The sequence below is a fragment of the Heliconius melpomene genome, chromosome 4 (assembly GCF_056956725.1).
Source record: "Heliconius melpomene rosina isolate 202511_hmr_F chromosome 4, ASM5695672v1, whole genome shotgun sequence".
Classification (NCBI taxonomy): domain Eukaryota; kingdom Metazoa; phylum Arthropoda; class Insecta; order Lepidoptera; family Nymphalidae; genus Heliconius; species Heliconius melpomene.
The window spans coordinates 1479288-1497850 of record NC_140392.1 but is presented as its reverse complement, the minus strand read 5'-3'; the positions used below and the strand labels follow the sequence as shown (position 1 = coordinate 1497850).

At 35.9% G+C, this 18563-nt stretch overlaps 1 protein-coding gene across 1 annotated transcript in view; it reads left to right on the top strand.

The window, feature by feature from the left end:
• Positions 1–6572: 6572 nt before the first annotated feature.
• Positions 6573–18563, top strand: part of LOC146539363 (RNA-binding protein MEX3B) — a 51509-nt gene continuing 39518 nt past the window's right edge. Inside the window, exon 1 of the mRNA XM_085208222.1 lies at positions 6573–6966. Coding sequence (XP_085064348.1) covers positions 6723–6966 — 244 coding nt within the window. The 5' untranslated portion in view covers positions 6573–6722. The remainder of the gene's footprint in view (positions 6967–18563) is intronic.

Below are 18563 nucleotides of genomic sequence, written 5' to 3'. Positions count from 1 at the left end.
ATACGAGTTGGCAAGGGGTGTCCGCACTCGATCAACTTCGAACGGTAGTTTGGCGCTATTCCATATCAAAGGACAATCCGTTGGGCCACCGACCGTTGCGTCAGACACGAGACGGCATTCGTAAATGAACGCGGTCTAGACAGATTTTAGTAATAAATTGTGAAAATTTTTAATCTTTTTAGATATACGCTGTATGTATCCCGTATATAGCAGAGTAGGCAGAGGGAATCTAGGAACCTCGTATTGAGACATTCTGTTCACGTTAAACAGTTCCCCATCCCATGATGAATTTCTGGAGGCATTACATGTTAAGTGGCGGAACTCAACGCCGTGCTTTTTGACTTCTTATTTAGCTTATATGATTTAGATATAGATATTTTGGGTATACTGACTGTGATGTTTATTTGAGCACTGAAAGGATTGGACTTGATATTTGCCTGGATGAACTCGAAAGTCACTTCTGTTTGTGTTTCACTCTCTTTTCTCTTGCTACCCCGCTAGTTAAAGCGGGATATTAAGGGGGAAGTTTTATACTTCCCCCTGCGTGAAGATAAAAAAAGTCAAATTTAGTAAATCATTGTTTTGTTGATCCTCTTAAAACAGAATCTAGTATCAATAAATTAGACATTAGACATTTTCATTTAACACAGAGAGTGGATAACAGAGTGTCTTAACATTAGGTTCTCGCTGGTTACCCTGCCATGGAGTACATATATGAATGTTACAGCGAGAAGCTGCACTGCATCACATCTTATATCACCTATACATATAACAAGTAAACTAAAACCTCCAATTATATTCGTGTTCCCAAAATCTTAGAAGGCTAGCAACAACAGCGAAACAAACATCTCTAGCTGAGAATAACTCTGAATACGTTTCGGGCCAATGAAAAAGTAAGTACATCGCCTTGACCTCGGCCAGTTACGAATGAATACGTAATACGGATCGCGCTTGGCTCTATAGGGTAAACGGTGAATGGTGGATTTACTAAAACATAGATTTTTTTAAACCATTATATACATGAACACATTTTGAAGTATAGTTATTATTAAATTAAATTATAGTGACCAAATAAAAAAATGTCTATAGGGAAATTTTTAAAAATTCTCCCTTGACTTAAATAAAATCAGCTTCACGCTGTATCCCGCACACAGCAGAGTAGGCAAATTGAACCTAGTGTTAAGACACTCCGTTTCCCTCTTTCCGCCGAATTCTGGAGGCATTGCGTGTTGAGTGGCGAAACTCAACGCCGTAATAACATTACATATGTACATTTAGCAATATTTGTAAATATTCAAAATTTACACGATAAGCAATATAATACTTCAAACTTAAGTAAGTAAATTTAAGTAAACCAACAGCGCCCTATTGGAATTAATTAAAAAAATTATACTTTTGGACCTTCAGAATATTTTGTGTCAAAATTAGATCAAACTCCCTAAACTGGTGGAACTGGTTTGAAATAATATATTTTAATACCTTATTGCTATGGCTCCATGTTCATTAGTGTGATAGTCTGTGTGACATTTCCGCACTTACAAATAAACTTGTTAATATTAAATTATTATGTTTATTTAACTTCCTATCTACGGTAACAATCTATTTGTATAGTTATAGTTTTAATTTTGAAGTAATTGATATTTTTTTCTAGAAATAAGAGAGATTAGGTCCTCATGGCACACACACGTGGATTCGATTCCCATTTGAAAGAATAAAATTTTAATATGTAGTTTCATTTTTCGCTGTGGTAACGAGGTAAAGGTCGACGTTGAGTTCCGTCGTCGTCCTCCCACAAGCGTGTGGATTCGATTCCCATTCGATAGAATAAAATATTTAATAGTTTTACTTTTCGCTTTGGTAACTAGGTAAGGTCGATGTTGAGTTCCGCCAGTCAACACGTATTGTCTCAAGAATTCGGCGGAAAGTGGGGAACGGAAGTGTCTTAATGGAATAGAAGTTTCTTAACACAGGGTACTCAGAATCTCTCTGCCTACCCTGCTATGTATGAGATACAGCATGAATGTTTATGTAATTGTTTCAAGCTTTATTACTATATTAATATAACAGTTTTTGAACTTGACGTTATCACATATCAATCATAACACGTTCATTAAGTATAGGAAAAACGAGCTTACTAATTCATATTATGTTCTGTTATTTTTCGACTTCCGTCCACTTAAGGATCCAAGATCTAAATAAGTGACAAAACTCAACACTATTTATTATGTTCTTTATAGTAGGTACCTATGTATATAGGTAAAAACACTATGACCCACTCAACTCCCCTTCACCTGCCCGCCAAAATTTATACAATTTTTATTTATGTGGCACAATTTAAAAAGATAACGGTTAACTTAACCGAATATATAAATATATAGAAATTTTCGTAATTTGGAAAGCGATGTTTATGTAATTTGTCGATAGTGATCAGATAAGCTTATTGGCTGGTTGTACCAATGCTTAGGACAAATAGAGTGTGAAATCTTAAATATTTTGAAGGTAAAACGTATAGGGTGTCGTCATGTCTGTAATATTAGTTTCAAATAACTTAGAAAGCTGGATAGGTATGCTATTGAGGTTTTGACAATACCTTATATGTTAGACATGTTCATGAAATTTAAGACATTACTTTCACATGCACTTTTCGAGGCATTAAATGTTGATTGGGGTTTAAAACATAAACGACATAGGTACAGATGTAAATTTAAAAATATATTAATAATACATAAATAAATTTCTTATTATTATTATTCTTATTTCCTATATATATGAACATTTCAAAGAAAACCTATTTAATATTACCTAGTACACTATCAAAGTGGTAGAGGTAGTATAGTATGTGGCACTTGTTCACGCATTCAGGAGTCTCGTCTCAACGAGTCTGCGAATGCAGTCTGGACCGAAAGTCTACTTAGTGATATACTAACGTGATGCCTGCCTGCTTTATTATACTACAACAACATAAGGACACCTAGAATGAAAGTGATATAACACTACGTTTCCGGTTTTTGATAAAAACATGATAGCAAATAGGTTTATTTTTATGATTCTGTGTCAATTAGCTATAAATTAAATTTTTTTTAGAAGTCCGTTTTATTGTTAGGCTGTGATGCATATCTACTACAGTTCGTCTAAATTGCAGAGTAAAAATATAAAGAAAGTTATTTTGGTTTTCTATATATACAAGACAATTAAAATCGATAGACGTAGGTACTCTTCTTCTGCTTCAAAGTATGTTTTATATTATTTATTTTATTTATTGAATTATAATATTTTTGAAAATGGCTGTGTATTCGAATTCTATACACATTTTCAACTTCATATATCGAAATATTGTCAACATCGTAGGTCTTCATATGTACATGTAAAAGAAATATGGAAAGTGCAATTGTAGTGATTAGTCACTACTGCACAAAAAATGAAATAATAACAATGAATTTTAATATATAATCATCCTTAGTGTTAATAGTTTAATTAATGTTTACCGACATATTGGGTAAGTAGGACGATTATAATAAAATAATAATTGAATGAGTAAGATTTTAGCGTGGGTGGTCGTAACTCGTGAGATATTTTTGCTCCTTAAAATATTGAATTACTTTAGTTTAGTTCAATGCAATGTCTCTAGAATTCGGCTGAAAGTGGAGAACGGAGTATGTTAACACTGTGTTCCCTCTGCCTACCCTGCTGTGTGCGAGATAAAGCGTGAAGCTGTTTTTTTTTTCTAGTTAGTTTGCATCTTGTTGTACTAAATATTAAAAAAGGGTGTCTAATTTTTGCACTACGTTGACAATTTAATGTTTAAGTGACACCAGTTTTACGCCATATTGACACCAGATTTGCGTGTTAAGTTATGAAAAGTGCTTTTATTATTGGTAATATTTATATTATTAGAATCTATGTAGGTAGATTTTTAAAAATTCTACCTTGACTTGGCAAGAGGTAATGCTATTTATTTAATGTTTTTTTAATATTTCGCATTAAGAATATTTTAGAAAATTAATATTTAAGTAGAAATGAAACTAGTGAAGATATTAGTATTTTTTTTAATGTTGTTCAGTTTAGCGTTGACGACTAAAGAAGACTTTGACTTGTTTAGTTTACACTTTTTTTTGAGAATTATTTTTTACTATTAAATGTTTTATCTTTAAAGAAGAAAATAAGTTAAATTTGACTATTTAATAATAATTTAATACAAATATATTTAACCCCATTCCGTTAAAATCCGATAGACGTTCTACGAAGTAGTGATAAATAATAACCGGCCAAGTGAGAATTAGACCTAGAAAAGAAGGGTTCCTCGCGCCTGTCATGTATTCATTACGTTTTTTTTAATATGTTACCCCATTTTCATATTTCAAATAATATTTAAAAATTAGTTGGGATAAAGACATACCAATATGTATATGTGCGTGAGAAGTTTTTGATTTTCTCTAAAGTAGGATAATTGTATCTGTTTGGGACTGATGCCGCGGGATGGCGCTAGTTTGCCTGCGCGCATGCGCGGGACAACTGACGACAACTTAGCTTACTATGGCGCGGTGCGCGGGGTGCGTAGCCGTTACAACAAAATTTGTTTCGTCAAAGTTTTCTTTATTAAACGTCTATGTTATTTGTTATACAGTCCACTAATTTCAATCCCATCGATGCTTCGTCGACCTCTACAATATATTTGCTTATATTGAGTGAAGCACAGCGTCTGACTGTAAACTCAGTGGACGTGGATTCGACTTTCTCTCGGGGCAATCATTTTTTTTATTTTCTCACTCTGATATCAATATATTTTTTAAATAATTGCAATTAACAAAAGAAATTATTTTTAAATTAACACCACGACCGACATATTCGTAATGAAGGATAATTCTGTAGAAAGTGGGGAATGGAGTGTCTTAACACTACGTTCCCTCTGCCTACCCTGCTGTATGTGGGATACAGTGTGAAGCCGGAAAAAAAATCATTTTAAGAGGTGAAATATTTCTTTAAATCATATTTATAATTATTATTCTCATCCTTCTTCAGCTGCAGGCAGTATCCTAGAAAATATTAAATAATTCATTTCCTCAAGTGGGAATCGAACCTACTACCTGTCTTATTGTTAGAGTGGCTTTAGATTGTTATTTTCTAAATTATATTTATAAATATATACAAATTATACATTTGAATGATCCCACAAAAGGTACATGTTAAGGGTACCCTAAGAATAAATAAGCTCGACGTGGAAGTCTGAAGGCGCGATGCATTAACCTATTAATGCAGCTTATCAACGTTATACCTATACTAAAGCTATTAAGTAAAGACGTACCCGTCTGTCGGGAAGTCGGTGAAGTTCACGAGCTCATGAAATTAGAAAACTAACGATATGAGTAAGAGTCGTTTAAAAATTCCTTCTTAAACTTATTATTTATTTTATACAGCCTATTTTTTTTAAATTAACGCTATAATCCGTATATAGTAGTGTAGGTAGAGAGAACCTAATGTTGAGACACTCCGTTTCTGATACAGCCGAAATAAATAAAAAAAATCTATTATTTATTACTACAATTTGCCTTTATTTTATTTTTTTGAGGGTACCTAGTGAACTTGTTGCTAACGTGGCATGCAGATTGTTAAGAATTCATCATATAGTACACTAACTTACAATGTGATATAATTCTAATTAAAAAAAAAGGTAATACTTTAAAAAAAAAATAGTTTGTGACCAAACAACAATACACGTATATTGTAGTACCTCTTTTGTTTAGAGTCGGTTAAAATAATCAGCTATTTAGGCAATTCTATAAAAGATGTCTATACATACTTATATTATTGCGTTAGGAGTTCTTCAAAGAATTTGAATATAAATATTATATTGTCCACCATCTTGTATAATAATAATGGAATAGGTATTTGTTATTACCTCGTTAATCAAACCTTTCTCATATGAAAAGTCAAGAAACAGCTCATTTCGCTTGAATACAATATTTGTTTACGGAAATTGAGTCTTTCGTCCTACCTATATTTCTTAAAATTATTAGAATCGGAAATATTTATTTATTCAATATTATTACAGTACATATTATTTTCTTTTTACTATCACGTGCTTTTTAGAATATCGTCTGTTTCGAGAATAGTTCTTTTTCCATAAGAATCAATTTGATGGCTTTAAATCTTTATATGAAGCTTAATATCTCATTTGTATGAATAAAATAAAATAATATAACAAACTAAAATTAACTTTCTCCCATGTAAGGCGACGACAGCTAAGTGGCCATATCTCCAACTGCCACTAATTGACACTGAGTGAGGAGTTAACAAATTAAAATGACTTAATCATCGAGTCACAACTTACAGTCATCAGTGGTGGTGTAGTATGCAGGATAATCACCTGGTGTGATCGGTTCCGCGGTGGCGGTGGTGGTAATGGTGGTGGCGACGGCGGCAGGGCGGGCGGAAGCTGCGTCGCATCCCGCCCGGTGCAGCGCCACCCTGCGCCCCCCCGCCGCCCGCCCGCCGCGAGCACCCCGCCGCCCCGCCGCCGCCCCGCGCGCCCGCACCGCGCCCCGCCGCCGCCAGGCGCGTGCGCCCGCCGGCCGGCAACTCAGTTCACCGCCGCGCCGCGACCATATCACACGTGCGTTGCGTTACAACGACGCGGCGCCCGCAACGATCGCTACACTAAATTTTGACCAGTGACACGAGAGGGAAACCTCTCCGGAGCCGCCAAGATTGCGTCCCAAGTGGAGATGCCATCAAGCCTTTTCGGTGAGCTGGGCGGCGGGGGCCTGGTGGAGGACCAGCGCGCCTTCCAGCTCGCGCTCGAGCTGAGCATGCTGAACTTCGGCGAGAGCCTGCCGGCGAGCACTTCGCTGGCGAGCCCGCTCGGCTTCGCGCCGCCGCCCGACGACCGCGCCAAGAAGTCGCAGAACATGACGGAGTGCGTGCCCGTGCCTTCCTCCGAGCACGTCGCCGAGATCGTGGGCAGACAAGGTAGGCACTAGGCAGTAGGCAGCAGGCACCCTTGTGCAAGGGCGCTTCGGCGCACGTGCCGCCGCTTCTAGGTTATGTTCGACCCGCGGCCCCGCTTTGTTTGTTTACCCTCAACCTGCGGCTCGCGGCGCGCTGCGTAGCCGCTGGCACGTAGGTCGTAGCTTTGGGACGTAGGCCGGTGTCACCGTGGATAATTCATAAATGATTGATTGTGCAGTGATTTCCCATGGTACGGTCGCCCAGAGTTATTTCTCACCGGTAGACTAGCGACCTGGGCCTGTCGGAGTCAGGTGAAAAAACTACGATCCACTAATTAAAAGGCTGCGACGAACAAAAAACGATACCCTTAGGGACGTTATAGTTTTTCTTGAGAGTGCGTAAAAAATTCCGACAAAGCCCATCCACGCCGCCTTATCTGAGACTAATTTTTCGAAATGTGCACCGGATTTGCGAAAAAAAACTAATTGCATGCCTGTTCGGAGGTTCCTTTGTGAGAGTTATTTTCTTGCCTTTAACGACGCGTTGTAGATGCGGCTTCGTTAGCTATCTACCCTCCTTCGATATTTTTTTGCACGTTTTACATTTGTGTCACGTAAGCAGTAGTACCGAAAGTTCACCTACTAAACTTCGTAGACAATGCCTTTAAGCTTTATATCGATAACTTAATATGCATTTAGTGATGTTCTGTTCTAAATTTTAAAAAATAGTACATTATTTATATAAATATAGGTATATTGATGCATGAGCAAGCGAGTTTCTTCCATCTTGTAGGTATTTACAAACAGCCAAACACCTAGTTCCTACGTTACAAGTTAAAAATGTAAATATTGAAATTTACAATTTAAAACTGCTTAACTAGACGACATATAAATTTTATAGTAAGTTAAGCAATTATCAGAATGTGTGATACATTTGCATTAAATTAGACTTGCTTCTGTCTAATATGTTCAATTAATAACTTAATTTATCCGTTTCAAGGACAGATTTGAATTATTATTTTTTTATACTCATATATGGTAAAAATTAATACATGAAAATTCCAAAAACCTTCCAAATAATCTAATTTAAACTTTCTTTCATTATATTGGCATTAGAAATAATTTAAACTAGCTAGAAACAAACAAAATATCTATTATTGATGTATGCTGTCGTCGCCTTACATGGGAGAAAGTTAATTTTAGTTTGTTATTTTGTTTAAATATGTATCTTTTTGTATATGTTGTTAATTGTAATAGTATCAATCTAAATAAAAATTGTATCAATAAAATGTCTGTAATATTCAAATGTATAGGTACAACTTCGTATTACTATAAGTATGAAAATAATACCCACATAGTATTGTAATTTTTTCCCGCGCCATTTAATTGAAGTAAAATTACATTAGTGTTGTACCTACCTTACTATTATAAAAAAAATATTGAAATCAGCACTATATAACTCATTTAGCTGTCACTATGTTTTTCGAGACGTAATAACATTCGATTAAAAAAATAACAACCCAATACAAAAACTAAAAATATATTTAAATCTTATATACAATATATAAAATCGTAATAAATAACATATTTCATCAATATTATTATTATCTATGTTGTCTACACGTATATATTGTAACAATATTTTAAAACTCATGAGTCTGTTTGGATGAACGCACTAATATCAGGAACTACCTACTAGTCCGATTTGAAATTATTTTTGTGTTAACCAGTCCATTTATTAAATAAGGCTAGATATGCATTACATCATTAATGCCATTGCAACTACAGCTGAAGTTAGCTCAGGCACTTATAACATTATACTAAACTTTTAGGTATTACTTTATTACCATTTGACAACGGGAGCGAAGCCGCAGCATAAAGCTAGTCCATTAAAACATATATTATTATAACTTAGAATAGATATCGAACAAAAACAATCCCGATTTGTCCCGCAATCCCGACGCGAGTCCCGTCCCTGGTCCCCGTGCACGTCCCCCGCTTTTTAATGAGACGCTCGCGATATAGAAATTGCATTCCGGTGATTGCCCCGTCCCGAGCCCCGTGCTGATGTATGCTGTGTGCACGTTACGATACTACCTATGTTCATATACGTATTATATACTTATTTGTTGGCTATTATTAATATATTCGTTTATTTACGGCGTTGAGTTCCGCATTTGATGCGTTGTCTCGATTTGAAGTGGAAAGCGGAGAACGGAGTGTCTTATCACTAGGTTGGAGTAAGGTATCTCGCTATATGCGGGATAAAGCGTGAAATGTATATTTTTAATATAAATAATTTTTTTTTTTTTTGGAAATTTGCGAGTTATACCGAAATCCCGTGGTAGTATAAATATATAGATAATAGTATTTTATACATAATATTTATTATTATTTAATCTAAAAATAATACATTTCAGATCATTATTTCGGTATATGTTATTAATAATTATATATTTTAAGATCGTATAAAGTCGAATCTTTGCTTGAAAAAAAATATTTTCAGATACCTACCTACGCTCATTAAAAAAGATTTGTTTAAGCATGTTGAGTACACTTCGTATTTGAGTATTATTGATTTTTTTCGCAACGTTTTTCAAAATGAAAATATCCCAGTTACGCAATTAATATACCAGTAACTTGGGAATGGCCTTGTGCTTGATTACTATTAAGCGAGAGGTCGTTGGTTCGATTCTCAACTACACATATGGTCATCATTGTATTAATTTGAATATATAGATATTCTTATTATAATCTAATAACTGTATACATACATTAGTATTGTCCATTCCAGTATTATTATAAAGAAGTAAAGTATATTTAACGAAACAATAAGAATTTAATACGATGTTAAATTGTTTCACAAGAATAACTAACGCTCAGACGGCGTAACAGAAAGCTGGAAACCTTTCCCAAGAACAATAATACAAAAATATAGTCTATAGACTTATATGTATGTATGTTTGTACGTATGTAGACTGCATTTCCAGCCGCCTCTTAAAAGCAAAACAAAAAACCGCCCGGCCGCGACACTTGCAACCTTGTCTAACCAAACTACCGACTGCTTCATTTCACTGGCGGTCGTAACGGCGACGGCCCTTTATTGCGACAAGGTGCCATCTGCGGAACATTTCGTATTGTAATGTAGGTTATATCGCTATATTTAGGTCGTTTCGTTTTTGAACGATTCAGTTTGTTTTAGTTTTGTGTCTAAATGCTTCTTGTGTTTTTTGTATGTCCTATTCATTGTGTTCATATAGAATATATTTTCTCTAGAAATTCGGGAGAAATTAGAATTATATGCTATAACTAATAAGAAAACAATCTAGTCGTAGACTATAAACAAAAGCTTAGTTTATTATAGAATTAACATATAAATATTATTATAATGTTATGGAAAAGTATAGCTGCATAATTTTCATAATAAAACGTAAACCGAGACCTTCCTACATTCACACAAAAAAAAACGCAGTAGTTAAAAATATCTCATAAAAGTTCGAGAACATCTTTAGAATTAAATCTTTTCTGCGGACCTACCGGGCACAGCCACAATGGGGGAATGGTAGAAATTCAATACTCACTTGGAAACACACAAGTGCTTTAGCTGGGAAGTTTTTATTTATAATAAAGGTTCCTACGTACCTACTGCGTACTTACCTGAGATTTTTTGCAAATATTTTAATTTGTTTGCTTTAAAAGCTCAAATAGGCTTTGTTAATACAGGCGCTGGTTTCCAGCTATGTTATTTTTATTCAAATTGCCCGTACACTCTACATACAATGAGTATATATTATGTTTTATATATGTAAATATAACTACTTAGTATTTTATATTCGCCATTTTTTTTTGTTATCTATGATTAACATGTATTATATCCGCGATTTCAAAAGATATCGACATACTTACAAAACAATGGTCAATCGAAGTGAAATCTTAAAATTCTCAAAACATAATTACGAGTTACGACCTTATAACCACGCGTTGTACGACATGAATGTAAAATGAGAACATCCTTCGCTCCAGCCGGCGTCCGCCGCGATCTGAACCTTACACCCTCGGAATAGGAGTAGCTGGGACAAAAATACTATACGCTCGTTCTGTTTATACCAGTGACATGTGTTTCAGAATATACCAAAAGGAGGTTGTTTAAAATTCTCGCGTTTACGCGCGGACGGCGTGACGTCACGTCCGGTCGCTGGCTCTCTATCGGTATCGATTCGATGTTCGATTGTCTCGATGTCGATCGGATCCTGTCGGCGCGTTTGTTGTTTTGATTTGTAGTGGCGCAACGTACGGTGGTTTGAATCTCGTGTCTCGACGAAATCGAGTCGAAAGACGATTTAAGCTTAATAAAAAAGTAAGGCAGAAGGAATCTAGTGTTAAGAAGGAGTGTTCCTTTCCCCACTTTTCTCGGAGTTTTGTAGGCATTCATTACGTGTTTAATGGCGGAACTCAACGCCGCGCTTTGCCTCGACAGCAAAGCGAAAAAATCTAAATATTAATGTAAATAAATATTTCATTTCTTCGATTGGGGATCGAATCCACAACTCACACTTTGAGACTGGCCTCTAAGCTTAATATTATCAATTATTATCACTTATCCGTATTGTAAATACGAGGATAGCACCGATCCCGGTCCGCGTCAGTAATTCATCCCCGTCTCGAGCCGGTTAGTGACGGGCCGAGACCGGTTCTACATCAATGACTGGCAACCCCTCTCTCTCCGCCTCTGTTTACTTCACATCTTGATAGTCATGTTTTTAGAGTACAATAACTCTCGATTTTGACGTTACCCGACCGCTACCGACTGTGGGAACCAAAAGTTCACGGGAACCAAGATGGCTCGCTAGAGAATACGACGCATAAGTTGCATCTTTAAAGATGCAGGCTTTTCTATACAAATGTACAAAGACGCACTCTTTAGCTACAAGTACAATGTAAGCGTAGTACAAATAGTATCGGTTTGGCCGAAAGAGAAAACAATCTAGTAAATCACACGTGCGAGCAGCGTGTACTAAGACCGCAGCACCGGCGAGGCGGTGAGAGGAAATCGAGATTCGCAGTACTGGCGTACGTTCCGGTCGACGCCACCGCAGTCAGGGTCAAGGCTTCTCCTGGCCGCTGCTGCTCGCCTGGTACTCGCGGGGCGCCCGCGATCAACGGAAATGGGATATAAAGCGAATTTAATTTCTACTATGTCTTTTGCGTGCGTGTGATCTCTGTTTATTTGCTTGTTAATTATCGAGCGGCATAAGGACTAAATTGTTAATTTATGCATGCAACTTTATTTATATGTTTAGTATTTTTTTCTTTTTATTTATATAAAAATATTAATTGGGGCTGTTGTGTTACTGTAAACGCGATCATTATGGGTTCATTTCCCCGGCTAGTAATTTCTTCGCTCTTGTAACAAAGTAAAGCTTACCACGTTGTGTCTTAAAAAATCTGCAAAAGTGGAAAAGTAGTGTCTTAACATTAGGTTCCCTCTGCCTACCTAGCAACGGCCCATATGTGGGATACGACGTGAAGCTGAAAAAAAAAACAATTCATTCAGTTCATTCAAAACTCGTAAACGTCTGATCAGAAGGGTCGCTGAATTGCTTGTTAACCCGCTGCTATTACTTTAACAAGATTACACAAATCTCTATTCGTTGACAATTTTTGAATGAAACGGCTTCGTCGTAACAAATAGAGGAGCATCTGTCCCGGACTCCTCTCCCCCACCCCCCGGGCGCAGAGACGTCCCGAAATTCCACGATCCCGTTTTTATGTAAGTCAACAGATGCATTCTGGAACACCGCTAACCGCATCTTGCATCCTTATCTGTCCTTCGGAAATGAGATCCACGGATGTGTAGCAACTGATGATTTTAAGATATATTTTAAGGTGTACCACATTCTCCGTCCCTGTCGCTCACAGGTTCCCAGTGCGATGGCGCCATGCCGTGCTCCGGGAACTAACTTGCCCCTGTTTGTATTGTACGCAGGAGCATTCCTAAAGTGGAAGCGTTTTGTTTCTAATGCTTTGTGTATAAACAGACTGCTCGACTGGCAACAGAGTGTGACACGGGGTCACAGTGGTGAGTTGCGAAAGAGTGCCGTGACGTCACAATGCCGGCACCCTCACGTCTGCGAAACTTAGGGACCCTAATGAACGACTTCCTAATTGCCGCGGCAGCTCGAATAAGCCCGTAATCCGGCGCGAAAACGCACTACTCCGTTTAATTGTGGACCTTGAGCCCTTTCGGTGCTGAGTCTGAAATTGTGTGCAGACGTCTCACGGCGCGCACTCGTACTAGTGGACGCGAACGATTATTTATGATACGTTTATTGAGTCATATACGTCGACCAGACGTAGCAGAGAAACCGCTCTTATGGAACATGGTGGTTTGAGGCCAGTGTCGCGTGCAGGCACGGGTGCGCACGAGCCAAGTTGTAGGGCGACAAGTCAATATGCTTCCCGCACTAATGTTGACAACAATCCATCTCGGAGTGTCAGGCGGCGCCGCGAATTAGACTCACTCCCATTTCGATTTGCTCGTCATCCGTGGCACCGCGGACCGCTCTCATCATTGCGGGCACCTACTTCTACACGCCGTCATTTACCGCGAGAACTAAGCGAGAGCAATTTCAGTCCGAGATTAATTTATTTGTCGCGGACTACATTATTGTGATGGAAAAAGTCTCGTTCATTTTTCTTGTAAGGGTTTAATGACAGGATACGTTTATAATGCGTACGAGTCGAGTCGAGTCGAAGACGCAGATGTGTGAAATGTTGCACTAAGAATGTGCCCGATCTGGTGGCGGCCAGCGAACGCCACATGTGCCCTTAATCCTTATTCGTAGTTTATTACTCGTTCAGTAGTTGACATTCAGCAAGTCCGCCGAACTAGTTCCACAGAAATTCTACATTGTAACGTAATTATATATTAACAATCGATTTAAAATCGACTACTATTATTATTAGTCACGATCGAATAACGCTTATTTTAACAATAACAAGGGACGGAAGCCGAAGTAAATTAATTTTAAAAGACAACACATGATATTTCACATGGTAGTATAATATCATTTACAAAAATACCTTGGAAATAGATTACCAGGCACACTTACTCACGTTTCTTATCACGGAGTTGAGGTAAGGTAACATCTGCTGGTAACCGTCGTCGTCCACCGTCGAACCGTCTTTTGCGACCGTTGCCTCGCACCTGCCTCGCCTTAAGTACATCAATTTATTGATATCAGTATAATCATATCGACAATGGATTAATTTAATCATCAATCATTTGTCAATGAGGGCAAAGCTTTTACTTTAATTACATATCTGGTTTAATTGAGTCCTTATGAGATATCGAGATAAATCTTTTTAACTTTAAGTTGTCCATGTTCGCATTACCACGAATACATGTGACATGCATGTTATGTTAAATGATAGATACATGTTTCTTTTCTGTTTTTTACTTAGTTTTACGTGTAAGTCTATAATATTTCGAAAATAAATCGTTTTTTCTGTGTAGTTGAACTGACCATCACCGTACACCAGCAACTAATAGTTACTAAAAATAGAAAAATTTGTTTACCCAGTAATAAATTCAATGAAATAAAAAATATAAGAAAATATAGTAGAGTATGTATTATTTATTCTGTTTACGCTTGTCATTTAAGAGTCAATGTCCTGTCATCGAAGTTATTGAATACATACAATATTTTATTTAGCTTCGAATTCCACATTCCTTTAGCAAAAAAACAAAAACAAGTAAAGTTGGTTGCACACACATGTTCATTACATGAATGTTAACTATTTTCGAAGAACCGTTAAGGCTATGCTGTATAAGCGTTTAATTGCGAAAATGCTACAAAAAATTCATTATTAAAACGATAATAAGACCCATCTATAGTACTGTTTGGTTTTTTATTTTTATTTTATATAATTAATCAATACCTTTTTTAATTGGTGATTGTAGAGAATATTCTATTAATTACTTTTTGAAATACCCGTTGATTGTTCCGAATCTTGTTTTAATGTCACAAGTTATTTTTGGACTATAAATAGTACGAATGAAGATATTTTTAGATTATTTCAAGACTGTCCAAGCTTTAGATTTCAAGAGGCGCGGGTTCGAATACAGCTACGTTCCAACTTGTATACGTTTTCAAAAAATACTTCTGTTCTAAGTGTAAAATAACATTAAAAAATATTACGAAAAATTCCCATAAAACAAAACCTTTATAATTTATTTTAAATATAGGTATTTAAAATCAACTTTCAAAGGATTTTCGCTTCCTTATATTTCGCCTACACTCACCATGCCTTGGCCGCGACACAAAAAAAAGAATAAACACCTGGTGGCCATTATAAATTTAATCCATTGTGAATTAAATTACTTCCTATATTCGTGTTTAATTTGTATTTAAAATTATAGGTGTTCTGTTAGTACGTATGTATATGTATGTGTACGTGTCAGTATTGGGGTACAAGGTAATGGGATATTTTTTTTTATTTTTTCTTTTATGGGGCGGTTCTTTAGAAAATATTTTGAAAATAGTTATATAATACTAAACAAAATGAATAAAACTAAGGATACAAAGAGTATATTATAGCATCTTTTATTATTTTATTTTATTTATCAATATAGAGAGACGATAAGTTTACTAACTCTCTCCTCATAAAAAAAATAAAAAAACAATCCTTATTATTTAACCCAAAAAAAAAATTCAACGGTCATATCTACCAAAAACATTATACAGGATGTAACAAAATATTAAAAATTTGAACCTAGTACCAACCGACCGCTCAGAAGAAGTAGTTGTTCAAAACTCATTAAGGGGTAAATATAATACACGAACACGAACGACAGATGTTGTGGCCGTTACCGACGTTGACGGTGCGTGAGAGCGTCAACCGTCACCTAGACGACGTTCGCTATTCGTTATATTATGTTATTTGTATGGAATAAAAATTATTATATTGTTTGTTATACACTAGGTTCCCTCTGCCTAGCCCGCTGTGTGCGAGATACAGCGTGAAGTTTATTTTATTTTGTTATACTATTCGAAAAGATTTACCTCTTATGATGCATATTAATTATTTCTTGAATCAGTTATTTGAGGCCAGTTGTTGCACAGGCTTTGTATATGTACTAGAGAGTCAAAAGGATATTTTTTTTTTTTTAAATATTATTATTTTTCTATAAAAAGTACCCAATGTCCTTTCTTATACTTTTAAGTATAGGAGTGCAAAGTTTCATGATAATCGGTTGAGTAGTTGTGGTGTAAAAGCGTTACAAACAAAACGTTACGTTTGATCAAAAGTGTACGTTTGCGTTTACAAACGTTGAAATTGTATATAAAAACTTATTCCAACTTCCCAAAAAGGTCTTGCGACATACGAAATTTTTATGCTTATAACTTAATAATAAATAATTTTTAACCGACTTCTGTAAGAAAAGGAGGTTATCAATTCGACTGTATTTTTTTTTTTTTTTTATTTTTTTTTTTTTTATGTTTGTTACCTCATAACTTTTAACTGGGTGGACCGATTTTGATATTTTTTTTTTTATTTGAAAGGTATAGCTTCCTGAATGGTCCCATTTTTTTTTGGTCCATGTCTGACAATGGTATCCATGAGAAAATCACATAAGTCTTAAATTTGCATTATGCATGTGCGCGACTAATAGCCGAATAACTCAATATCGCGCCAACCGATTTTGATGATTCTTTTTTTATTTGAAAGGATACACTTTAAGGATAATTTGGTGAAAGTTTGGTTAGGTTTCGATTATGGAATCCGGAGAAAATTGAGAAAGTTTGTTTTTTTTGGTCAAAAATTAATTATACTGTAATAGTTACAAGCAAAAACTTTTTAAATTGATGTCAGAAGTGAGATTCCTGATCGTTGCATTTCTTTTCAACCAATCTCAAAAAAGAGGATGTTCTCATTTTCAACCAACTTCAAAAAAGGGAGATTCCGAATTCACCCGAATACTTTTTATGTTTGTTCTTGTCAATATACCAAAATGTAACTTTGCACAAAAATAATAGCTAATTAAATGAAGTTTTACATAGAACAATCACAACCACTCGTTGACAACCACTACCACCACCATCACCACTCGTTCAAGAAGCATCATTTTAAGATCTACCCATCACTAAAAATCGTAAAATAAATTAATTTTTAACAAAAACAAAAACCGACTTCTAACAACGAACTAAAAAGTGAAAAATAATTATATAAAGATTTTATAATTTTGAAGTCGGTGTCAAACTAATGCTACAACACCCTTACTACATATCTAATTACTAAGCCTGTTTGTTTTACTTGGCACCGACTTCAAAATTATAAAATCTTTATATAATTATTTTTCACTTTTTAGTTCGTTGTTAGAAGTCGGTTTTTGTTTTTGTTAAAAATTAATTTTTACATGGAGCATATAAGAGTTTACGCAATATTAATTTAATAATTAAAATTTATCTTTATTTTATGGTAATTAGAGCAATGTACTGTTTGTATAAAAATACTGTTTTTGTTTACGATAAATGAATCTACTACTTTAACGAATAACTCGGAAAACTAATTCATAATTCGATTATATTAAACGTAAGTAACATTAAATTTCATTTGTATCGCGCCTGTGGAACACCGCGGATGCGAGGTTATCAGGCTCTTATCAATAAGCGGAAACTGATTAATAATATTCCTGGGATTCTCGAAAAATTAAAGGAAAGCGCAATATGTTTTTTTAATAAGTAGGACTTAGTGTTGCTAAAAATAAACCTGCATACGAGAGCCAAGTAAAACACTTCATTATAATTATGACATTTTTATGTGTTGAGAATATGAGATAATGTCAGCGGTAATTGGTGAGGCCGGTCGTGAGGCAGAGGCACAAGCGCGTGGCCGTAAACGCAACAGGTTATGGGTTCGATTCCCTTTCGATGAAATGAAATATTAATTAATATCTCTGCATACCCACTGCATATCCTACTTCATGTGGAATACAGAGTGAAGCTGAACAAAAAATAATAATAATTGCGTTTTTGCAAAAACCTTTTCTTTCACAAAACGTGTCTTAAGTGTAAAAAATAACAAAAACCATAACAACTTCCCTTTGAATTCAACAATAATTCGACACTTAAGAAGTCGTCCGTCCACTTCAGACAAAACGTTTCTATCTATATTGTAAAATACCTTAACACTGCGCACAAAAGGTTCCCTTTCTCGAGAAACATAACTGTAGGTACACTAAAATGACCACTGAAAAAAACCGCCGGCGCTCAAAAGCTCCGATCGCGGTTATTAAGTCGGGTCTTCAAATTCCAGTGAGAGTCTACCTGCTCCTCCACTGTTACCTGCCTTATCGTCCCTGGCTATTGGCTATAAATTAAGGACACGTTTCAAATGAGATATATCATGGTTGAGGGGGACTTCATTATTTTATCATCACGTTCGGTGGCGGGTTAACGTCCTCAGCGGGTTAGCGCGGGATCGTAACTCAATATTACTATTTACTGTATCGCAAATAGTAGTCTCAGGTTACTTTAATTGACAGTGACGGTTGAGTTTTTTACTTTCGCCGTTGCGTTTTTACCTTGTGTAGTAGGTTCAGGGGGATACAGCACG